The following is a 26660-nucleotide window of genomic DNA, read 5'->3' as shown; positions in this document are numbered from 1 at the left end:
TGACCATTACGTACCATGAAAATTCAAAGAACCCAACTCTTGAAACTGAGTTGGACGCTATTTGAGAGTTCTGTAAAATAAAAGTATTCTTCACATTTTCTCGTATAATGCACCGTTTTCGAGTAATTCGATGTTCAAAAATAAAAAATATCTGTGAATTTCGAAAAATTGGTGACTTTGACAGAATGCAACTTCTTTTAAGAAATCCACAGAACTGATTACCGGTAGATTCGGGTGACTTGGAACAGTCCTGTAACTTGGGACAATTACCCCCCTTGCAGATTTCTTTGTTTCTTTCCATTTATGGGTGAATGGACAAACTTATAAGATTGTGTAGCGTCTTTTAGGTTAGTTTAACAATTAATTCCTGTTGAGTTTGCCGTGACCAGAGCGTTTGAATTGACAGGAAAAATTAACGAATTCAGGAGAGTAAAAGCGCGTTTTTTTATAGCCCTTATACTTTCTAGTCCTGTACATGTGTTTCACTTTGTGCATGTGTAATTTTTTTTCTGGATACCTGGGATATTGGGATATTAGATATGTCATGAAACAAGGTTGTTCACAAATCAAACCGCAACACGGATATCATTAATTTATTTTGTTATTTCATAGGGTGACTTGGGACAATGCCGAATAGATACAAGCGGCGCATTGGCAGCAGGAAATATGCTAATTTTCAGCAGGATATTATTATTTACGTTATTTCCACAAAGAAATCACCAAAGAATGAAAGGAATCAAAGTTCCCTTGTTTTTTTACATTTGAGTTGCAATATATTTACTTTCGCTATAATAGCGGTTTACCTATCATTCAATTTCCTTACCGAACTTCAACTATATAATCACAAATTCTAATTTTTCAAAACTATTATTGTAGTGTATTGTATTTTTTTCAAAATTTATATCCGAATTCTGAAGCATGGTATATATCCTCATCAATAGTCTGAGTCATTAAGCATATTCGAACCTCTTTTTCAGATAAAATAGGTCACCGTTTTGAAAATATTACAAGTTGAATTCAACAATCGTCCCAAGTCACCGGAATCTACGGTATGTATAAATTTTTTGTTATTTATAAACTTTATTACTCATAAATAAGGTATCATCAAGTTAATTAAAAATTCGTTCGAGTTATAAACTTTCAATGTGTGAAAAAAACAGTCATTTAAAATATCAGTAGGTATACATGGTGATTCATAACTATTGGGACATTGCCTAAGGAATAATAACTGGAACCGAAACGATGAAATATTGCTGTGGAGAAGATCAAAGTTGGAATTTTTCCTTTTTTGGTGATTTTAACACTCCTGTAGCAATCCCAATCTATTGAGCCAGGAAAAACTCATTTATTCAAATCCAACGTATGCGTTCAAACGAGCAAAAACAGGTTTGGCACCAAACATCACATGGTTTCTTTATGCCAACATCTGCAGCCTACTACAAATCTACAATTAATCGATTTCAAAGGGCAAAAGCTTGATAGAACGAAATAAGAATATGATAACTTAATCAAAACCACAAATACAGAGGAATTTGCATGTGGTCCCTATCAATTGTTGAGCAGTGTATTTTTGTGCGATGCCCATGCCCAAGTTCAATATCAAAAAAAAATTGTTCGTACTCTGTGTTACAATTTGAGGAATTCCAATGTTAAACCAGCCGTAACAATTTTTGTTCATCTAGACTAAACTAATGAATTTGTGGCAATTTAATGCAATTAACGAAATTAATGCTCCCATCATTATCTCGCCAATTGCTGTGTGCGCGCATGTACTTTTCGGAGCCCTGTGGCCTCATTTTTTTTCCTAGACAATGAGGTTGTAAACGAGTAAATAACAACTTTGATAAAAGGAGTGATTCATAAATATCTTAGATTAGATATGCAATAAATCCAGATGATGGGAGTTTTCCAGCGAATAGAGGCAACTATTGCACGTATCACAGTTCGATAGAATTTTCTAGGATTTGTTGTTGCGTATCATCATATCAATATTGCTGATTCGATGATGTATTAAATTTCCCATAAATTGGAAATTTGTTGGTGTTGATAAATAATAGGTTACGATCAGAATTGAAAAAATCAAGTGAGGACTGTCAGAAGTCTTTCAATCAGATATCAAGGCTAAAATATGCCTCCAGCTGTTGGCTCACTCTGTATAATGAAATCTACGAACCAGACCAGAAGCCGAAACTAATGGAAGAACACCTTACTGTGTGAACAATATGAATTGATTTTAAATTTATTGAATGTGAAAGAAATTGGCAACATGTTTACACCAGAAATCCAATACTATTTGTTTGTAGGACGGCTGCCAAATTTTATTTCGAAATAAAAGCATAATGTGCTGCTCCCCGAAATACCCACCGTTTTATCGGCAAGAAATTGTGGCCAGTGCATGTCAAAAACCGCCATTAATAATAATATGTTTCAGATGTAGGCCAATCGAACAGGGGAAAGATCAAAGTAGTAAAAGTACCAAATCATAACTTCTAGTAAAAAATTGTCTAATGCACGGTGCAATGACTTCGAGAAAATCAATCCAGTGTTAAAACGAATTTTTTTCTTTACTCAGTACTTATTATTAATTGAAAACCGTATAGCTTCAAACATTATACAAGGATGTATTGATATCTAGTTAGCCTAGACCAGTTCCATGCATAAAAAAATATTGCGTTACCATAGCAACGAACAATGACTCAATAGAAGTGTCAGTGTGAAGTTTGAGGTCAGAAAAGTAAACCAGAGTTAAGCAATAAATTAAAAGAAAGAAGATGTCCACCGAAATTGTGAAAATCGAAAAATTGGAGTATCGAGCCATCATCAAGTACCTGTATTTAAAAGGGTTAAGAGGTAAGCAGATTTACGAAGATACGCTTGATACCCTTGGTGATCAATGTCCTTCGTATGCGACCGTGAAAAGTTGGACTGCAAGCTTCAAAAGAGGTAAATTTTCCATTGAAGATGATGACCGATCGGGAAGGCCAGTTTCTGTGTCAGTACCAGAAAATATCGATGGAGTTCATGACATGATGATTTTACCAGACCGTCGAATTGGGCTAAAACTATCTGAAGCATTGAATATTTCATACGAACGCGTTCATCATATAGATCACGTCAATTTGGACATGAGAAAAACTGCTGCAAAATGGATCCCCAAATGTTTGAATGTTGACCAAAAGCGTGCAAGGGTAGAAGCATCGCGTTCGATCTGTGCTCGATTTGAAAACGATGTAGACTTCTTAAACCGAATTGTTACTATAGATGAGACTCGGGTACATTTCTACGATCCAGAAACAAAGCAACAATCGATGGAATGGCGACACTCTGGTTCTCCAAGACCTAAGAAGTTTCGTGTCCAAAAATCTTCTGGAAAAGTTCTTAATTCAGTTTCTCAGGATTGCCATAGAGTAATCATGATTGATTTTTTGGATAAGGATAGAACCATAACCGGAGATTGCTTTCTACATTACTGACTACTCTACGGAAAAAATTAAAGATAAAAGACGCGGAAAGCTGTCCAAATGTGTTTTGTTTTCGCAGGACAACGCCCCTGAACACAAATATCATGTTGCAATGCAAAAAATTCGTGATTTATGGTTTGAATTACTAGAACACCCCCCTTATTCGCCAGATTTGGCTCCATCCGACTATCATCTCTTTCCTCAACTGAAAAAAAGTTCGAAAGGTCGTAAATTTTCTTCCAACGAGGAGGTAATAAAAGCTGTGGAGGTCTGGTTTGCAGAGCAAGAAGAAACATTTTTTTGAAAGGTCTAGAGACGTTGCAGGTTCGCTGTAATAAATGTATCCAATTGAGAGGAGAATATGTTGAGTATTAAAATATTTTTACTTTTTTACTTTGAAATTTTGTTTGGTTCCATAGTAGGCTTAGAATTTTTCAATACATCCTCGTATTTTTATATACACTGAGGGTTAAAGCGACCATGGTCGTGTATATTCTTGGATATAACTTAGGCATCTTACCCCGCTGTCCAACTTGGTCTTATCCTCTTCGCTCTCGCTACACTCGGTTTTCCTTGGCCTTTTTGGGAGTTTATCGAGGTCAAGGAAGTCGTCACAGTCCTGCTGCAGTTTTCGCTTCTGTTCGATCGTCAGTTTGAGTCCCGCTTTTATCAGTTGGGAGCATGTGTGTTGGACGCTGGGCGGATTATTGGCTGTTGGCGATTCCAGTTGGGAAGAGCTGGAGGAGTTTGAATCCGTGGAGACGTTCGTTGGAGGCCCGTTTTTGACCTGGAAAGAAAGTTGTATTTTTAACCCTTCCCTGAGAAAGTAGCTTTTCTCGATTTATGGTTCATATTCTCAGAGCTGTTGAAAAACGACCATGTTACTAATCTAACCTAACCTGAAAGAACATTTTGTTTCAAATGATACCTTTTCCCTCTTCCAATTGAGAAACAACCTTGGCAGTTACCAAACTAACTTACTCTGATATATTTAATTTTTAACTGAAACTTTTTCTTCCATATCCGAAATGAACCTTCAACTGGCCTAATCAAACCTGGACATAATTGTATTTTCAACGATTTTCTTCTCTCAAATTCATTTTTCTTGATTTGAGTTTCACTATGACTCAAAGTCAATCATTGTGCAGAGTACATTTTGTGAATTCAACTCAGAGTTCAGAGCTATGACAAGTTACTAACCTAACCTAGCCTAACCTGAATGAATATTCTGTTTCGAAACCTCCCCTGAGAGTTACTTTCCTTGAGGCTCAGTTTGCCTCCAATTTTCATCTTTTGAAAGGTGTTACTTCTGTAAGTTAAGCTCAGAGCTGATCAGAAACAACCATGTAGTTACTAATCTAACCTAACCTAACCAGAAAAAACATTCTGTTTTAAACGATATCTTTTGCTTCCTTCACTGAAAGCTATTCTTCTGAATCTGATTCACTAGTTTATATTTTATCGAAATAGTGTTAATTTCAATCCTAATTAGTAGTTACCAAGAACTCAAAGTTAACATCCATGATGTGCTAACCTAACCTAGCCTATATTTTATAGTTTGGTAAAGGATTGAACCTAGTTTTCATGAAATAATATTGTATTTTCAACGATTTCTTTTTATCAAAATAATTTTTCTTGATTTCAGTTTTATTATGACTTGAAGTCAATCATTGTGCAGAGTACATTTTGTGAATTCAACTCAGAGTTCAGAGCTATGACAAGTTACTAACCTCACCTAGCCTAACCTGAATGAATATTCTGTTTCGAAACCTTCCCTGAGAGTTACTTTCCTTGAGGCTCAGTGTGCCTCCAATTTTCATCTTTTGAAAGGTGTTTCTTCTGTAAATTGAGCTCAGAGCTGATCAGAAACAACCATGTAGTTACTAATCTAACCTAACCTAACCAGAAAAAACATTCTGTTTTAAACGATATATTTTGCTTCCTTCACTGAAAGCTATTCTTCTGAATCTGATTCACTAGTTTATATTTTATCGAAATAGTGTTAATTTCAATCCTAATTGGTAGTTACCAAGAACTCAAAGTTAACATCCATGATGTGCTAACCTAACCTAGCCAATATTTTATAGTTTGGTAAGGGGTTTGACCTAGTTTGCCCGAAATAATATTGTATTTTCAACGATTTCTTTTTATCAAAATAATTTTTCTTGATTTCAGTTTTATTATGACTTGAAGTCAATCATTGTGCAGAGTACATTTTGTGAATTCAACTCAGAGTTCAGAGCTATGACAAGTTACTAACCTAAACTAGCCTAACCTGAATGAATATTCTGTTTCGAAACCTCCCCTGAGAGTTACTTTCCTTGAGGCTCAGTTTGCCTCCAATTTTCATCTTTTGAAAAGTGTTACTTCTGTAAATTAAGCTCAGAGCTGATTCGAAACAACCATGCAGTTACTAATCTAACCTAACCTAATCAGAAAAAACATTCTGTTTTAAACGATATCTTTTGCTTCCTTCACTGAAAGCTATTCTTCTGAATCTGATTCACTAGTTTATATTTTATCGAAATAGTGGTAATTTCAATCCTAATTGGTAGTTACCAAGAACTCAAAGTTAACATCCATGATGTGCTAACCTAACCTAGCCTATATTTTATAGTTTGGTAAGGGGTTTAACCTAGTTTGCCCGAAATAATATTGTATTTTCAACGATTTCTCTTTATCAAAATAATTTTTCTTGATTTCAGTTTTATTATGACTTGAAGTCAATCATTGTGCAGAGTACATTTTATGAATTCAACTCAGAGTTCAGAGCTATGACAAGTTACTAACCTAACCTAGCCTAACCTGCATGAATATTCTCTTTCGAAACCTTCCCTGAGAGTTACTTTCCTTGAGGCTCAGTTTGCCTCCAATTTTCATCTTTTGAAAGGTGTTACTTCTGTAAATTAAGCTCAGAGCTGATCAGAAACAACCATGTAGTTACTAATGTAACCTAACCTAACCAGAAAAAACATTCTGTTTTAAACGATATCTTTTGCTTCCTTCACTGAAAGCTATTCTTCTGAATCTGATTCACTAGTTTATATTTTATCGAAATAGTGGTAATTTCAATCCTAATTGGTAGTTACCAAGAACTCAAAGTTAACATCCATGATGTGCTAACCTAACCTAGCCTATATTTTATAGTTTGGTAAAGGATTGAACCTAGTTTTCATGAAATAATATTGTATTTTCAACGATTTCTTTTTATCAAAATAATTTTTCTTGATTTCAGTTTTATTATGACTTGAAGTCAATCATTGTGCAGAGTACATTTTGTGAATTCAACTCAGAGTTATGAACTATGACAAGTTACTAACCTGACCTAGCCTAACCTGAAAAAATATTCTGGTTCTAACCCTTCCCTGAGAGGTACTTTCTTGAGACTCAGTTTGCCACCAATTTTTATTTTTTAAAAGGTGTTACATCTGTTAATTCAGCTCAGAGCTGTTCAAAAACAACCATGTGATTACTAATCTAACCTAACCTAACCAGAAAAAACATTCTGTTTTAAACGATATCTTTGCCTTCCTTCACTGAAAGCTATTCTTTTGAATCTGATTCACTAGTTTATATTTTAAGCGAAATAGTTTCAATTTAAATCCTAACTGGTAGTTACCAAAAACTCAAAGTTAACATCTATGATATGCTAACCTAACCTAGCCTATACTTATAGTTTGGGTAGGGGTTTAACCTAGCTAACCCGAAAGAATATTGCGTTATGCACAATATCCTTCTCTGAAAATATTTTATCTTGAGTTCAGTTCTATTATAACTTCTCGATCTTTTGGGAAGGCTAAATTCTATAGATGCAACTCAAAGCTAAGGACTATAATGGGTTACTAACCTAGCAAACCTGAAAGAATTTTGCGTTTTGAACGATATCCATCTCTGAAAATATTTTTCTTCGAGTTCAGTTCGATTTTGACTTGTTGATCTTTTGAGGAGTGTGAATTTTGTAAATTCCACTCAAAACTAAAATCCATGATGGGTTACTAATCTAACTAAGCTGTTACCCGAAACAATATTATTTCATTTTGAACAATATCTTTCTCTGGCAATGAATTTTTTATAATTTCATTATTTATCGTGAATCTTTTGAGTAGGGTATCTATTGTAAATTCAGCGCACAGCAGAGAAACATGGTAAGTAACTAACCTAATCAGAATATTTTGTTTTGACCAACGTCTTTTTCTCTTTTCCCTTTTCTGAAATGGATTGCTCGAATTCCGATTGATTAAGATTTTCTAGTTAATCTTTTCAGGTAACTTTCACTTGTTACTCAGCTCAAGTCAGTGCAGAAACACCCTCATTGCTGGATAGTTCGTAAGCATATACTAACCTGAACCAAGGTAAACAATTGTTGTGAGCTACCCTAACTAAGGTAGTTTTCGAATTAACGCATTTTGAAATAAAAATTGATACAAATTCCAGAAAAAAACTTCCACGAAACGCTATGTGATGTGTTTGTTATGAAATTTTAAATTACGTATTCCCTTAAGCTCTGAACAATATCCTAACAGCCAGATGGCTAATTGATTAGTAATTATGAAATTCTCCCAGTGGAACTATCCACTTCAACCCTATGAAATAATGTCACTGGGACGGAAATATACAGGACTACTAGAAGACTACCTTCATAGCTCATACAATTCATTGTTTACATTTGACTGTATTCTCCTAACGAACGTCAAATTTTGTAGTAAAAAATATCACTAAATGCCATTACAATGGTTTCTAATCAGAATGCCCTCATCAATCGGACATCTACAAAAAATTTATTATTGCCTTGCCTAAGGGAATAAAAATGTCACCAGAGAATTGAAGAAAAATTCGGTGATACTTTTTGAGAAGTTTCAGCGTTTAGTCTAGCATCTCAATTCTAACACAACCAATGATATGACAATGTGGTTTTGACGTCACGTCAAGGGCGATAGGCATAGTACTTTTCGAATTTGCATTAAGTATATTCAGGATAGCAAATAAGAAGTTACTGTTTTCGATTTTCCTTTATATTGTGCAATCAAAGGCAGTTTGATGTCAGTTCAAAGAAATGCTCACTCACCTTGTGACTACCATCTCCAAAATAGTTATCGAGGGGATTTGTCATGGCGATCAGAGAATTCAAAATCTCCGGTGTCCTAGGCGTAGGTCCATTAGTTTCTATCAGTAGATTGTTGGCCGCATGCGCAGCCGTTTCGGCCAAACTAATGTTCAGGTTATACATAATATCACGAATTTTTTTAACACTTTTTACAACTAAAATCACAATCGAAACCTGTGAGGATGCTCACAAGCTGGTTTTATCACTATTTAAGAAATTGGATAATGTGTCCTATACAGTTTTAACGTCGCACAGCTCACGTTATCGACAGCTTGGTTCTCGGCTGTGGTGCAAGGATTCTCTTGAAGAAGGGGACCTGCAAAAAAAAATTCCTGTTATTTTATGCTGAATTTCGATTATTTATTAAAAATACTTAATGCACATTAAACAAGGTGATGAGTGGTCAAAATTTAGAGTATATTGAGCAATAAAAACTAAGACGAAAACCTCATTAAAAAGTTTTACGGATTATTTCACGAAAATCATATTGAATTTTTCTCAATTTCTACACCTTAAATTGAAACTGACCAGCATTTTCCTCATTCAACACACGTGTCTGATAATTAGTGGTTAAACATGGTTAAGATCGAAAATTGATTAGAAGTCAATTATAAAAATGACTGGAAAAGGCATAAAGCATGAATACGAGTTATTCATCATCCAGTACGGATGTAATAAAGAAATACCGCGAATGCTTTCCGAAGAATTTCTAACGACAAGCATTCATACGAGCAATTTAGATTGGAAATGATATGCTGGAGCTGCTCGTGACCTTGAATATTGAAAAAATCGAAATGGCAAAATAGAGAGTACGATATTACGCGAAATTGAGGAATGGCAAACTTAATTTCAAGTTTTCGGCATAACCGAGAACAGACGTGAACTGGCATTGTCAGGGTGGTACGGCCGTAAACAATAGGTAAATAAATATACTCCATTCACTTTTATTTTAACACTCGGTAGGCCATGGAAATTTGACACATTTCACTCTGTATAGTACGAAAATCTGGGGTTATGAAGCTTGTCAAAACATTTTTGGGTTTTAAATCAACGCTATGTTGCCCGTTCTACGTGAAAGTTTCTGTTTTTATCTATTTTATCACAATGTCGAATCTCTTCGGAAAATATGTGACGAACATAATTGGAGTTTATACAAACTGATTGAAGGCATACCGAATCCAGTTATTTGCATGGAAAATACAAGTATAATATCATAATATGCATTAGCTTGAGTAGAGTTAGTGTTCGTTATCTTCTTTGGCTAGAGTTTGAATACGTTACATCAGTTGTGGATTTCTAAAATATTAACCCGAAGATGAAATGCATATGATGCAGTGGTTGAGAATAGGTATCTCCCGAAAGAATTAACAGATAATTAAAAGAATGTTAAATTCTTCAACAAAAATCCTTTTGCATCAATATAAGTAAAAGGAATTAAAGGAATTCTCAAGTCAACATGAACTGTGAACAAAAATTTCACATGAATAAACAATTAACAGGACATCTGGCTCGTATTTGTTTGTGGCTGTTCATCTTAATACATCGATATAATAATGATAATCAGGTATTTATTGGTACCTTAAGACATTTATAATGTTTATAGGACAAGTCAAATGAAAAATATTATAGATAAATCAATTTTCGGGAACTTATTCTACGATGACATTCATCGAAAATCCTGTAGTAAACTTTTCGCATCAATTCACTCAAATATAAAATGCCACCACTTTTTTGGGTCTCCCAATAGAAGGAAATTCTTTGTCATCCTCTTTATTCACAATCTTTCTGATTGTGGAAATATTCAGCTGAAATTAAAGTCGTTTAGATTCAGATGCAACATTATATAAATTCTCTTACATCGAATATGTTCGCTACCTACTGACGTACTGTGGATTTTAGAATATCAGGGTATAACTATTTGAATACGCGGACCTGAACTCTAAATAGCACTTTCTGAAACCCTGTCTCTTTTTTCACTTTCGGCATTTTCGTAATAAAAATTGATATTAGTTGTGGCAACGGCGTTATGACATTAACGACATTTCATGAGTTCCAACCTTACTCCGTTCTTGATACAAAAACTTGACAAAATTATTTCATGGCCAACCGACTGCTAAAATTAATATGAATGGAGTATAGTTCTGTCTAAGTCTAGAAATTTTTCTGTTGTATAGGAAAAACCAACCACTAGAGTTTCTCAAAAAGTATTAAACTGAAAGGAAAATTTAATAATTTAATTCATATTAAATAAATATGAATGGAGTATAGTCATGGAATAACCTAAATTATTTAACCACCTAGTGTAATCAATTGATAATCTGAGCTTGAAATGTATTTCCATCGGTCAATCTGTTCATCTTTGAACCGATTAAAAAATCCAGGTCCGTATTAAAAACCATAGGACTTTCCGTAAGTTAAAAAAGTTATATGAAGGAATATTGAAATTTGAAGCAGAAAATTCTTCTCGAGTGCCATTGGAAAGATTAGTAACAAAGAAGATGGCATTGATTCATCTTATGTACACACATTCATCATGAATTATTTCATTCTACTGATAATATTGAATGCAATTGCCAATTTTCACTATTTTCCTAGAAATTTTTGTTATGGTGTGCCTGAATTTCAGCAATTCACAGTTTCTTTAGCTAGTTTCCATGAAACACTGTCTGCAACTTTATCACTGGGTATACCCCAATAACTATAACGTCATAAGTCATAACAAATCAGATGAAAGAGAGCAGTGTCCGTCAGTCGGATACTGTAGCTATAAAATTTCAAACCGAGAAGTGAAGTGCAAATAAAAATACAGTAATTCAGCAAACACACCTCTTTATTTGTACACCTAATGTGGGCCCCTTCAAAGCGTATATGGCAATGCTCATATATACTTTGAATGTAAGGAAACCTCTTCAAAGTTGGTACTCTGAATATTAAGTACTTATTGGGTATTGAAAGATTGATTTAAATCATGAAAGTAGTGACGTTGTGGTACTTGCGAACGCAAAAAGGTTAATTCGTCTATTTTTATGACTGTCCCGATGAAAAATTTATTGATGGACCAGAAAAAACCTTTTTTTTTATTAGTAAGTTGTTTTGAGTGAGACTGTAGAGTTCTATCGTATCCTTGAGTATCAAACTGAAGGATTTTTCATCAAGTCTATGTAACTAAACTCAAAACACTTATAATGTGAAAAGGGTTAAAGAAAAAACACCAGCAATGATAGAATCATCCTCAGAAAGATGGCCTACTGGTTGGTGTAGTTCTATGGAATACGAAAATAATCCCAAGAATGGACTTTTCAAGGGTTTTGATGAAGGGGTTCCAGCTCTCCAGGTTTTCTATCGTTTGCAATTTTCTAGCGAATATAATAGAAGGTTGTTTGGCGAAGTCTCATTTCAATATTGCGTGAAAATTTTTAGTATTCGAGCGAAGGGAGAACATCAATCATTCTCTATATTTTGAATGTCGGATTGTATAATCGATCCATTACTCTGTTCGAGAATTAATGATTCAATGAAAGGTTCAAGTTTATTCGATATTTCAAGGTGAAAAATATACACAGTGAGTGAGGAAGAATCTTAGAGTGCTAGTCCTCATATGAATCGTACAAATCAATCAGAATTTCAAAATAGTTAGAAAAAATCCTAGTTAAAATTAAAAATAAGAAATATTATGATGCTGAGATGGATTGGATATAGTGAATAAGGCACTGTAGGATTTTTTTCAAATATTTACAACTATATGAATAATACTACCTATTTTCATGAAAGGTACCCAAAAGAATTATCAAATCTCAGAGGTTTAAAAGAAAAGAATAAGTAATCAAGTATCAGATAAAAAATTGCTTTATCAAACCAGACTTCAAGTTAATATTGGTCTCATAATTATTACAGAGATCGCAGTGGGATTACAGCCCCAAGTTGAAATGAAATAATAACAAAATAAAATTGAAATAAATATAAATAACCAAAAATATCATATTATCTTTCCAACTAAAACCATAACATATCAAAAATACTGAAAATATAACAAGATGAAAGTGCAGCAAGCAGCAAATATTATTTGAGCTGAATCTTCAATAATTTCATCTCGAAAACTGCAGCAATCGTTCGGACTTTTTACCTTCCACTGAAATGAATAATTGAAATAATTGTGAAGTAACAATTTTCGATAACCATGAAAAATTGGTCTCCGACAAGAGTTATCAATCTTCCGAATCATAAATCACTATTAAATCTGGTAGATGTCACAATGTCCATGAGCTTTGATTAGAATTGATAAGCATAGTTTAATAATTGTGTGGGTTGTAATATATTCCTCGAGGAATGAAGTGAATATTAACCATCCACAGATGAAAAAGAGTTATTTTTAAAAAAGAAGGTCTAGATCCTGAAGAATACAATATAACTATATGAGTTCCTCATTATTTATTCCAGTATACAGCTGATGAAAAATGTATATTGTGCGAAAATATACAAAATCCATGAAACATTTTCAGTGACGAACTTCTTGATCTAGTACTCAAATTCGATTAAATATTTCGATAAAACTAACGACACAATTGGATATTTAATTTGGCTGTTTATCCAGGTTTTTTGGCTCATCATAATGGGACTGAATTTGAGTGCTTAATAAGAGGTTTACCAAAAATTTCGCAAGGTTGTCAGAAAAACTAGCTCATTTCCCAATGAAAAAAAATCAGGGACGGAAATAAAAGCGGTGTTTATTCTATCGGAATTAATTGATACATATAAGCTTGGGAATGATTGGTTGAAATGTTTCTACGATCTTGGATAATTTACGACGAAAAAATTGGAAATTTGCGAATAAAAAGTGCAATCACCTATCAATTACACGACACTATACAGTTTGCCTTATCTGAATACATAGATTCATTGAAGATAAATTTACTCTATTATAAAAAAATTTCTGTACATCGAAAAATGTTTCGAAGAATCCAGTAAGTAGGTACATATAGCTATTTATAGAGGGTGAGTCTTTGACTAGTACAAGTATTTCAACAGTAGATTTTTGAAAATCACTTTTTTCCTTTGCAATTTTTTTAGAATCTTCCCGGTTTGAAAGATACAGGCTATTGAAAAACCATAAAAAATGTTATTTTTGGTTCTATCTCACAAACGGTTCTATCGAATGAAATGAATTTCGGAATATAGTTTTTCATTTCAGGTGTGGGTACATTCCTTGATCAACTTTGAGGAAAAAAGTTCATAAAAATATTACAGAAAAGGGGGAACATTTCTGTCATCTTCATGGTAATTCTTCTTAAAATACACCAGTAGCTCGCTTCAAAAAAATATGACCATCTGGTGTAGGACCTTCTGAATTTTACTCACTCTCCAAGAGAGAAACGAATTCAAAGTTTTGATATTTTTGTTTGGATAATTTTCGTAGAATTGTGTCAGATAGTAGCTGATGTAAAAGAACGCCCGAAGGTAAAACTGATACACCTATAATTACCTATTATAAATAATGGGGTTCGGCAAAACAAATGGAATTACACTCCTTTCAATGGACCACCGAGTGTACACTTTTAAACTAATTTTAGATCTGATGTAATGTAATCATAGTACATTGAATTTATTGATTTGTGCTTTATTAATTCGTGATTCGATGGAATGCATGCTAACATGTATTTGATAGTGTATAGGATATTTGTTTGAATATTCTTTCGATTTCTCTGTTTGATCAGTATTTACTGGAAGAATTCCAGTGGATACTCGAGGTTTAGCTGTTGCCACTCATTTTAAAAAATCAGCTCAATCAGGTAGATGAGATTTCTGTACAACTAAATACTGCAGTATAATGGAACAATACTTGCAGGACACCTGTATATGGTTTAGATGGTCCAATAGAACTCAGACCTCCGGACTATGTTTGCCTTTCACTGAAGAACATTGTATACCAATAATTACTTCAGAAAAAATTACTAAACACATAATCATAGGGTACAGAATGGACCGGCCTATCTCACACAATGAACAATTAAAAATATCCACACATTCCTAAATTTCGAGAGCCATCATCGGTTCAACAGATGAATAGAAGGTCATTCGAAATTGTTTGGACTCCAAAATCAATATTATAAATAATGAAAATTGATCAACACTTCTCTGTCAATTATTTCGTATAATACCGATAGAATTTTTGAGGTCAACTTCTTCTCAAGTCTTCATAACTTCTGTATACCCAAGGTGTTATGTGGGAGTGTGGTGTGTATTGATTGCTTGTTTATGTTTATGAAATAGCAATTATTCATGGTGAAAACTGGAAGACGTCTGTTGAATTTTCTACCAAATACCCGGCAGAATTTCGTGGTTGAGCAATCAACCAAATGAAAAGGGTAAAAAATTTGTGTAAAAAAACTCTACAACTTTCTGTCATGTCTATCTTTTTAACCTAAACACTGGAGCTATTGTACTTGGTTTCAAATAATCGTTATAATAGATTAAGCACGCTTGGATAATCATAATGAACATAATAAATGATCCTTGGTTTTTGAACCATAGAGAGGTTGATGAAAATTAGACAGAAGTAGAACCAAAGTAAAACCACGTGGATCAAGAAGGAAAATATGATTTTAATGAGATGCAGAATTTAATTTTGATCCCTGGGTTCCACTGGATGTTGAAATCAACGAATTATTATAATACAAATATTATGTTTTTTCATTTCAGAATTATATCTTAAGTAAATACTTCTTCTTCTGTCCAAATTTGTGAGGAAATTTTTTTCATATCGCTTAAAGGATTTGTCAAAAGTTAATGATGTGTTTCGAGAGTTCATGAAATTGAAATTTGGGTAATATTATCCATTGAAATGGAAGAACTTCGGTGTGATATAACAGAGATGTTATTGTTTGTGTTATTCGATACAGTTGAATTTCAAGTGTAGTAAACCGAGGAATATTCTTACATTGTGAGACATTCCACTTGGAGCCAATGATATATGGTGGCATTTCTCATAGTTTATATGGTTGTTTTAAAAATATGATCTATCGGTTCACTGGGACTGAAATGGGATATGCATTGAACGATAGAATTGAATCTGGGGCTCCACATGCTTGTCGATATTCATATTTCGATTCACTTCTGTGATATTATTAATTACCAATTTTGATAGTGGTCGTATAATATGTAACAGAAAAATTAATTGTCATCATTGTCATCCAGCAACACAACACATTGAAAATGTACAATTCCATTGGGGGCTTAAACGACAGATAAACATACAGCCAGAGAAAAATTCAAGTGTTAATTTTGTCATTTCGGTTTCTTATATTCCATTCCACACAATCTAAATTTCAGAATAATATTCGATAAAAGCGATTTTGAATAGTACAGATATAAACAGGGTGTTTATAAGTTAGTGTAACATCGCAGAGATTTCAAGTTATGTACCTATTTATCACCGTTCCATACTGAAACCTATAAAATTTCTAAATTGACAGTCATCTCTATTATTGCATTCTCACTATTCTCAGTTTATACAATCATCAACATATAAATTATCGAATTGTATTGACGATGTGGTGATAATTGATTCAACTTTTTCGGAGAATATTCCAAACGACTTCAAAAAACGAGCTTAAAAAGCTTAGAGGTCAATAAAAGCTATGTGAAATTTCTTGAATACTTTCATAAGCCATAAATACTCAGTTTTTTTCAACTGTGAGCGAAACATTCTCCAAATTTTTATATGCATTTTAGTTTTTTTTTTCTTTGAATTTCTGTGACAAAATTCACCCGTCAAGTGAAACAACCTTGCCGAAAAGTATCGACATACACTCACAACGATTCAACACCAATCAACATTTCAATTTACGACCCTATAAGGTGTCAGAAATAAATTATTCAAATACGTATTGTCGTTTTATTTGTCGCTTTGTCTTTGTTGCCAAAAAGAGTTTTGAGGAGTTTAATTGCGTGACCATTTCTAATTCATAACTAGCATATTCATGAAATTAGAATGGATTAATAAATCCATTACCATTCGGGTGAAGCATTGTGATTACATAATGATCACTAATTATTGTGTGTCTGAAACAATTTATCATCATTACAGTTGATTGATTTATAATTTTATACTTTTTTTCAAGGAAGAGAATTTGGTTTTGGGTTAAAATATGATTATAGGGCTATTTTTTGGAAGAAAACTGTAAGTAACTAAAGAATGTGTAATAATTAAAATTTTAGAATATAAAATTGATATAGGATTTGTTGAGAATTCCCAAAAAAAATCGGAAATATTTATTCATTTGATGTTGAGAAATAATTGTCAAACTATCAGTTTTTTCAATGAAATAATATTTTGTATACTCCATTCACATTTATTTTAGCAGTCGGTTGGCCATGAAATAATTTTCTCAAGTTTTTGTAACTAGAACGGAGTAAGGTTGGCAGTTGGCACTCATGAAATGTCGTTAATGTCATAACGCCGTTGCCACAACTAATATCAATTTTTATCACGAAAATGCCGAAAGTGATCGAAAAAAGAGACAGAGTTTCAGGAAGTGCTATTTAGAATTCAGGTCCGCTCGTTCAAATAGTTATACCCTGATATTCTAAAATCCACAATACGTCAGACGGTAGCGAACATATTCAATGTAAGAGAATTTATATGATGTTTCATCTGAATCTAAACGACTTATATTTCAGCTGAATATTTCCACAATCAGAAAGATTGCGAATGAAGAGGATGACAAAGAATTTCCTTCTATTGGGAGATCCAAAAAAGTGGTGGCATTTGAGAATTTTATGTTTGAGTGAATTACGGCCGGTTTCATAATCAAACCTAAAGTAGCTTTAATGCGAAAAGTTTACTATAGGATTTTCGATGAGTGTCATCGTAGAATAAGTTCACGAAAATTGATTTTCCTATGTTTAATTTGACTTGTCCTAAATATTGTAAATGTCTTAAAGTACCAATAAAACCTAATTATTATTACCTATTATATCAATATATTATGATGAACAGCCACAAATACACGCCAGTTGTCCTGCTGTTGTCCTTCCTTTAATTCCTTTCACTTATATTGATGCAAGATGATGTTTGTTGAAGAATTTAACATTCTTGTAATTATCTGTTAATTCCTTCGGGAGATACCCATTCCAACCACTGCATCATATGCATTTCATCTTCGGGTTAATATTTTTGAAATCTACAACTGATGTAACGTATTCAAACTTTAGCCAAAGAAGATAACGAACATTAACTCTCCTCAAGCTAGTGCATATCATGATATTATACTGATCTCTTGTATTTTCCATGCAAATTACTGGATTTGGTATGCCTTCAATCAGTTTTTATAAACTTCAATTATGTTCGTCACATATTTTCCGAAGAGATTCGACATTGTGATAAAATACGTAATAACAGAAACTTTTACGTAGAACGGGCAACATAGCGCTGATTTAAAACCCAAAAATGTTTTGACAAGCGTCATAACCCCATATTTTCGTACTATACAGAGTGAAATGTGTCAAATTTCCATGACCAACCGACTGCTAAAATTAAAGTGAATGGAGTATAGAATGATTGCTTTGAAATATTCAATTCATTATTCCAATTCGAACCCAAATCTAAGACTTGTTCAAACCTGACCATTTGGGAAAAAATCAACTAATGGCTATCAAACTGATTATTCATTCGTAGTGTTCACAACACCCTGTACAATAGACAGTCTCTACTCGAGTTATACGTGATATAAATAATATTAAGCTCAAAACGTTGATATTCCGATACTTCCTGTCCTCGTTCTGGACAATAAATAACTTTCCCAAAAAAGTCGGTAATTTTCTCTTGAAATGCCAAAAACCATAATGACTGTCCCATTGTGGGATCGCCTCCTGTGATGAATTCAATTGAATGATTACACCATAAAGGTACTTTTAACCTCGACCTGGATGTCTTTCGATGTAGACTCATTCCAATTCGGAACATACAGTAATTGTATGAAATTGGTTTTTAAAATATGAATTGTTCCTCTCGTCTGGTAAACCTACTTCGGAATGGACTGTTGTTTAAGTCTCTCGGAATTGAGTGATGATTTTGGTTCATTTTTGATCGATAATTAGGGCAGATAAAAAATGGATCAAATCTGAAACTTTTTTTATGTTTACATGAGCTGATTCAGATTCCTAGAATCAATAGCAACTGAACTTCTTCGTTTGGATGCTTTCTCATCGATTTCAAAACAGAAATATACACAGTTAAAATGCATTTAATAGCAATAACACTTGTTTTCGATATATTGATGAGAATTTCTAGAGAAAATCTTCTTGAAGAGGTAGGTATACCAAACCTGAATCTGATCAACTTCCATTTGATCATGCAAATTTACTACCTTCTTGTTTTCCGAAGGAGGTACTGGCTTTTGATCGCCCACACAGTAAAAGCGATATACAGGGTGTCCCACGATAAGAGGCCTGTTCATAGGATTGTGGATTGTTCTGCAAAGTTGGATACTTAGGTTTAAGCTCCTGATCTATCTTACTAAAATATTATCAATGTTGCGACGTTGAAAACTAGGTGCAAACCCCTATTATAACTTCGAAACTAGTCCTATATTTTCCTTTTCAATTTTTTTAAATTTAGTGATGATCCTCGAATCCAAATTTTCACTCGCAAAGTTCAATCTTATTGTGGTAGGTTATAAGGAAGATATGGCTGTCTGCCCAGTTTTGCGGTATTGCAAAAATAAACAACGACAGAGTGTATATAGAGATCGATTGATAATTGGCATTGAGGATGTTTCACTTGCCCATTGCATAATCCGTTGGAAATTGTTTATTTTGTTGATAATATGAATATTCGCTTCTGGGTGTAGTTTTTGGATAGTGAATCTTTCAAACCATTTTCAGGTGACCACTAAACATAATTTATGATTAGTGTACAGAATTTTCAATAATTTCGTAAGGAATTGTGATTTTCTTAAGTCGATTCCATGGACACATTGATGGTAATAATAATTAATCAATAGGTATTTAAATCATAGTTAATGACGTCATACAGGGTGATTCTTTGACTCGTACAGATATTTCAACAGTATATTCTTGAGGTCAAAAGAAACACTTTTTTCCTTTACCATTTTTTTGAATCGGCTCGGTTTAAAAGATACAGGCTGTTGAAAAACCATAAAACGGTTTTATCGGATGAAATAAATTTCGGAATATAGTTTTTCATTTATTTGATGAATCTTTTTTGAACATAATATAACCCACGTCTTCCAGTTTTGTCATTAGGACCCTTACGTACCATAAAAATACCAAAAATTCAAAGAATCCAACTCTTGAAACTAAGTTGAATGCTATCTTATGAATATTAGAGCGTTTTGTAAAATACAAGTACCTATTCTTCATATTTTCTCGTTTAATACGCAGTTTGCGAGTAATTTGATGTTCAAAAATTAAAAAGTATCTGAGAAATTTGAAAAATTGGGCACTTTGGCTGAATGTAACTCTGTTTAAAAGATCCACAGATGTGCAGTGTCACAGATTTATATAGTTATTCTGAAGATAATTTTGTTTTTACAGGGGTGGTTCAGCTCATTATGAAAACTTAAAATGACCCTATCTTTTTATCAGAGCCGAATCGGAAAAAATGGTGCAGCAAAAAACTGTTTCTTTTATCCTCAATAATCTACTGTTGAAATATTTGTACGAGTCAAAGACTCACCCTGTATAAAATCGCGAAATTCAGCTGGAACTCTGAAGAATTCCCCAACGGTATATCCTCCAACTAGAAAAAAATATCCTGCACTTCTTTCATTCACAAACCACGGCCGTAGGTCGCTTAAACTAGAGTTCGAATATAATCAACCCATCTTTCTCGTTTAATTTCGCAGATGTAATCAGAGGCGTAGGAAGGGGGGTGCGGAGGGGGCGGACCGCCCCGGGTGCCAGCCCTGTGGGGGTGACAAAAATGTATCTTGAGAGGCTTATATTTGATTAGAGCTTATTTTCCTAGCAAAGAATAAAGAAGTACATCTAAGTCGGATCGATTTTAGATATAGTTTACGTACGATCGCTAAAATTGTGGGTGAAGTACAATTATCTATTAGGATAGATATCGTAAAATGGCAAAGAGGAAGGTTAATCTTTGAAAATGGCTACTAAGCGAGGAGCGGAACAGTGAGCAAAGAGTACGATGGCGTCGAGAAGGAAACTTGTAGTCAGGGCTGAATAGAGTAGGAGCAGCGAGTGTCCGGGTGGAGTGATTTATGACCCATTATGTTTCCACTGCGCCTGCCTCTTCCAGTAGTTTAATTTCGTCATTCATCCTCAGTGCGTCTGCGTCAGTACCTAAATTCGACTGCAATAATACGCAAGCGCCGTTTACTCGTTTATTGCTTGTGCTTCTTTGTGGTAATCTAGACTAGCTTTGTTATTGGTGCCGTGGTGTACGTATAATCGTACAGAAATAAAATATTGAATCAGTGGTCCAGATTATTCTACCTCTTCGATCTGGCAGCTGGCAGCTCAATTTGGGTGAGTTTTGTTTTCCCATGCGTTTTGATAGTTCTAAATGTGATAGGATGAGGAGCAGAGTTAGGTAATCTACATATGCACACTTTCGCAATTTAGTGAAGGTCGATCTGTTGAGAAGTAGCAGGAGGACTGACAAGGTGGAGTACTCAGTATGAAGCTGTTAAGACTGCATTCCAAAGTTCCAAGAAGATTGCCGATATAGCATTGAGGAACTTTGTGACCCCTTCAGAAACTATCCACACTTGAAGAGCAGCTCAAACTTTATTAACTGCAGAATGTGATTTCTCATTCTTGTGCTATTTGAGTCTATGGAATAGTGCACTAGAAGAAAAAAGGCTTTTAAACTTCTCATTCTTATGAGGAACTTTTCGACACTTATTCCTACAGTGTAGAAAAGTGCCTCATCAGAATGAGAAGTTTAATGGCCTTTTTGATTGAAAACAGGGAAATTCTTGTGGAAAAGGCAATGGAATTTGCGAAAGGTATTTGTGACGAGATGAAAATTCCTACCGCCAAAAGAAGAACCTTCAGAAGAAGGAAATCTATGCCGGAGAAAAAGATATCGGACGATCGATGTTAGGGTGCATTGACACGTTTCAACAAAAAATAAACACTCGTTGCCAAGGCATGGAAGTGATATCACTCAGGTGTGCTATCTTGCAGACCAAGAACTTGCTGAAGAGTTCAGAAACTGAATTGCTAGAATTAGTTGGCAGTTTAGTTTGGAGTTATGAAGAAATGTCTTCAGAAGACATTTTGAAAGAAATCCCACGTCTGAGGAGGTTTTTAAAAGTTCGGCTAGCGTTCCTGAAGAAGAAGCTCTAAAGTGGAGTTCTTTGAGACTATTGCAGTTTAATGTCGAGTATGAGCTTCCAGATTCTGTTCCAAATTTAACGTTAGCACTTGGAGTTTACCTTACATTATGTGTTTCTGAGTTTTTTCAAAACAAAGCTTATCCAAAGTTATCTCAGATCTACTATGAGCCAAGCTCGACTATCTTGCTTGGCTATTTTATCCAATGAGCATGGTGTAGCCAGAGGGATCGACTTTGATGAGACTATTTCTCAGTTTGCAGAAAGCAAAGTCAGAAAAAAGAAGTTCTGAAAGAAAAGATGCTGATAAGTTATTGAATTTGTGCAAAAAACTGATTTTTTTCATTCAAATATAATATTTTACGTGTTGCCCTTCACACCTCTATGCCCATGTTTCAAACACTTCAAATAAAAACTTGTAATTTTGTTAACAAACAAAAAAGGCTCAACAATGTTATGTAAGGTTGGGGGGCGACATGTTGAAATTCCGCCCCGGGTGTCACAAGAGCTTGCTACGCCTCTGGATGTAATTTGCCGTTCTTTTAACCTTGACCAAAACCAACCCATAATTATTTCTGAAGAATCACCTTGTGGCTTCGTTCTCGAATAGTGAATCTCTAGTGGTCCCCATAAATTCAGAAGACCCATCATTTCCTATCCAGCTGAATTATCTTTGCGATTGTCTGAAATACATGGGAGAATTCAAGGATTTATCTATTCGGCTAGACTGTCTGGGAACAGAAATTCGTCGAGATTAGAGTGTTTCCAACAAAGAATATTTTTGTTGATTACCCTGTATTAATTCATTAAGGGAAGGGACATTTTTGGTGTTATCAAAAACAGAGTTAGATCTCTTTTTTCAATATATACGTATACTTCATTCACATTTATTTTAGCAGTCGGTTGGCCATGAAAAATTTTTTTTAATAAGTTTTTATAACTAGAACGGAGTAAGGTTGGCACTCATGAAATGTCGTTAATGTCATAACGCCGTTGCCACAACTAATATCAATTTTTATTACGAAAATGCCGAAAGTGATTGAAAAAAGAAACAGGGTTACAGGAAGTGCTATTTTATAATTCAGGTCCGCTCATTCAAATAGTTATACCCTGATGATATTCTAAAATCCACAATACGTCAGACGGTAGCGAACTTATTCAATGTAAGAGAATTTATATAATGTTTCATCTGAATCTGAAGGACTTATATTTCAGCTGAATATTTCCACAATCAGAAAGATTGTGAATGAAGAGGATGACAAAGAATTTCCTTCTATTGGGAGAACCAAAAAAGTGGTGGCATTTGAGAATTTTATGTTTGAGTGGATTAATGCGAAAAGTTTACTACAGGATTTTCGATGAATGTCATCGTAGAATAAGTTCCCGAAAATTGATTTTTCTATTTTTCATTTGACTTGTCCCGTACACTATAAATGTCTTAAGGTACCAATAAATACCTAATTATTATTATTATATCAATGTATTAAGATGAAATACGCGCCAGCTGTCCTGTTATTAGTTTATTCATGTGAACTTGACTTGAAACTTCCTTTAATTCCTTTTACTTATATTGATGCAAGATGATTTTTGTTGAAGAATTTAACATTCTTGTAATTATCTGTTAATTCCTTCGGGAGATACCCATTCCCAACCACTGCATCATATTCATTTCATCTTCGGGTTAATATTTTTGAAATCTTCAACTGATGTAACGTATTCAAACGAGTATTCAAACTTTAGCCAAAGAATATAACGAATATTACCTCTCCTCAAGCTTGTGCATATTATGATGTTATACTGATCTCTTGTATTTTCCATGCAAATAACTGGATTTGGTATGCCTTCAGTCAGTTTGTATAAACTTCAATTATGTTCGTCACATATTTTCCGAACAGATTCGACATTGTGATAAAATACGTAATAAAAGAAACTTTTACGTAGAACGGGCAACATAGCGTTGATTCAAATCCCAAAAATGTTTTCACAAGCTTCATAACCCCACATTTTCGTACTATACAGAGTGGAATGTGTCAAATTTCCATGGCCAACCGAGTGCTAAAATAAAAGTGAATGGAGTTCCTATACATACAATAATATTTTGCATGTTCATTATCTCAACACTCATCGAATTAGATTCTCATCTGATGGAGGAGTATTTTTCTTCTCGAAAGGAAAAACTTAACCTAGTTAGAGCCAATTTAATTTTATTAACTTCAGCGTTCGGTTTCCTAATCTGATCGAATTATTATAATGCTTTTAATTGCTTGATAGCTCAGTCTATAAAGATTACACGTAGATCATTTTCCTTTGATGGGCATAGTTGACCTAGAAAGTGAAAAGCATCAGATCTCGTTGTTTGAAACAATATACGGTTGGTTTATCTACTTGCCTATCAGCGGTTTTAGTGTTAATATCATTATGCTGATTTTTTTTCTGAAATTCTGAATGAGCAAGATAAAACGTGAAAAATGAAAAGTAGTTCTAACAATCTGAGTTTTTCAAGTTAAAACTTTACTTTCATCCACTTGATTATCTTATTGTACAAGGGAGAGAATGTTTTTAATGAGATTCCTTGTAGTGAAAGCCTATCATACTTATTATTCCATACCTTTCCAATCTCTGAACTACCAATAACTTCAGATAAACGTAGGGCCTTATTTGGTCATAACCTGCAGTAGAAAAGGTTTTTGTTTAACTATTTGTGATTCGATAAAGAAATATGGCAAGTTTTCGATTTCATTACGTTAACAAAGACAGTAAAGAATTCATTACCTTATTTCTGATCATAATCTACTAGTCCTCATTTCACAGATGATGTACAGAATCCGGTAAATATTGAAAATAGTAAATGTAGTTCGAATTTTCCTTGAGATGCGATTAAAGTATGAAGTTATGCGGATTTTAAATTAGTTCGTGAAGGATGAACATCTGATCAAAGGCTTGAATGGTTTTATTATCTTCTTCAAACTTTTAATCTCACACTCTAGATAGACGGAAAGTATGGCATCTATTTTGAATCCTCCATGGCAGAAACAGATGGCTTTCAATTATTCTCTCGGCAAGCCAAACTTTGCCGTAATAAATTCATATGTCAAGGATATCTAGATTTGGGAACACTAACCGGAAATGAAAATAAACACTGGACGACACACTGGAGAGTGTCGCAGATCTGACAGGATATTCCTTATGTATTGAGTACCTATTCAACATTCAACTGACATGAAGTTACATTTTGATCAATTAAAGAAAAAATCTCTTCCTGAAAAATTAAGAGTAAAATATGAATTAGTAACTGCAGTTCTGAAGTGAGGAGTTACAAGGTTGGTATTACAAAAATGTATTCCATAGTCAGTGTTAGGCAGAATTTCAATTAATTAAAATCACAAAAATAATGGTCCCTCATATCATAAAAGATGCACCTGAAAATCATTTTTGATTTTTCTTTAAGGATCCAAAAAACTTACAGAAATTACATCGAGCAAACATTCTATGAGAACACAAAAATAAATAGGACAATTGTTTCATTCGATAGCTAGGTTGTATTCTAAAATATTGCATAACACTGAATTGTATTTTGTTATTTAAATAAAATTAGTTAAAATACTGTGTTTTGTAATCTGTATTTCACTCAAAATAAGGCGTATATTTTGCTCAGCTTTGTCCTTTGGTAACACAGGAATTCATTTCTTGGGAATAAACCCATGTGTGTTCTGTTTAGGATCCATAATACTGAATGAACTAAATTTCCACATCCTCTCATTTTATAAACATCCAATTCTCCGCTCTGAATTCATTATACCAAATTCAGTAACAGATCACTTTACGGACAAATTGTCCTTGGTTCTTTCATAACTAACATCTGTTCTGGACTACTCTTCGACCGTTTCATAACATGCGAAAAATCTTATTGGTATCGGATAGCAAATTGTTCACACAGACTATATCACATATCTTGAGATAATCTAAGATTGATCATTATCATTAATTTTTGATTAAAAGTGAGTGGTATTTCTGGTTTTTGGCGAATGACGATGAATCGGTTTTAGTGGGTCGAAAAAAATTGATAGCAATAATTAGTCCCTAATTTATCTTGTGTAATAAATCATCAAATCGTTCTCGGAAATTGTTACAACAGCTGGGGAAACAAGAAATAAGTTCGTAGAATAGCGAGGAGCAGAGTGGTTTAATGACTTTTTTAATTTTCACACGTATATGTGAAGAAATTGAACAGAATGTCATTCACAAAAAATTTAGGGAGTTTTATCTACACCCATAACCACTTGATGAACTGTATCGTGGAATGTTTATTGAAATATCATTTTATAAGTAGTTATACATCTTCATGATGCATGATTTAATTTCCCTGAAGAATTGTTTGTTTTACGAACAGCTATTCAGGGTTCATAGAAAAATTATTCCACATATTTATAATTTAGAAACATTGCTCTGAACTCCATTCAAATAGGCTACATCTCAACGGATGGTAGATCCCGTTTTATGTATTTTGGCAATAAAAAGGTGGACAATAAAAGTTTCATGAGGATTTGAAGACTGAATTCGAGCCAAAATTAAATGGGAGGTGGTAAGAGTCAGGCAACTAGTGACTGTGCAATTGTTATTGATGTTCATTATTCTACTCATGTTGTCATTTTTGTACTCCAACTGCATTTATCGAACTTTCAGTTGTCTTAGCTATGATGTTATTGAATAGGGACTTTTACTAACTTCTAATTGTCTTTTCACCAGGTTTCAGTGAGGAAAGGAATATTGTGTAAA

The 26660-nt window shown here is 33.8% G+C and overlaps 1 protein-coding gene across 1 annotated transcript in view; it reads right to left on the bottom strand.

Moving 5' to 3' along the window:
* The window catches only part of LOC123309148 (activating transcription factor 3), a 59999-nt gene that overhangs the window by 9375 nt on the left and 23964 nt on the right, over nucleotides 1-26660 (bottom strand). The window contains exons 2-3 of the mRNA XM_044892102.1: nucleotides 8527-8881; nucleotides 3982-4248 (exon numbers count right to left, since the gene is read on the bottom strand). Coding sequence (XP_044748037.1) covers nucleotides 3982-4248; nucleotides 8527-8688 — 429 coding nt within the window. The 5' untranslated portion in view covers nucleotides 8689-8881. The remainder of the gene's footprint in view (nucleotides 1-3981; nucleotides 4249-8526; nucleotides 8882-26660) is intronic.

Source organism: Coccinella septempunctata, chromosome 3 (assembly GCF_907165205.1).
Source record: "Coccinella septempunctata chromosome 3, icCocSept1.1, whole genome shotgun sequence".
NCBI classification, from domain to species: domain Eukaryota; kingdom Metazoa; phylum Arthropoda; class Insecta; order Coleoptera; family Coccinellidae; genus Coccinella; species Coccinella septempunctata.
This window is presented reverse-complemented; position numbering and strand designations above follow the sequence as displayed.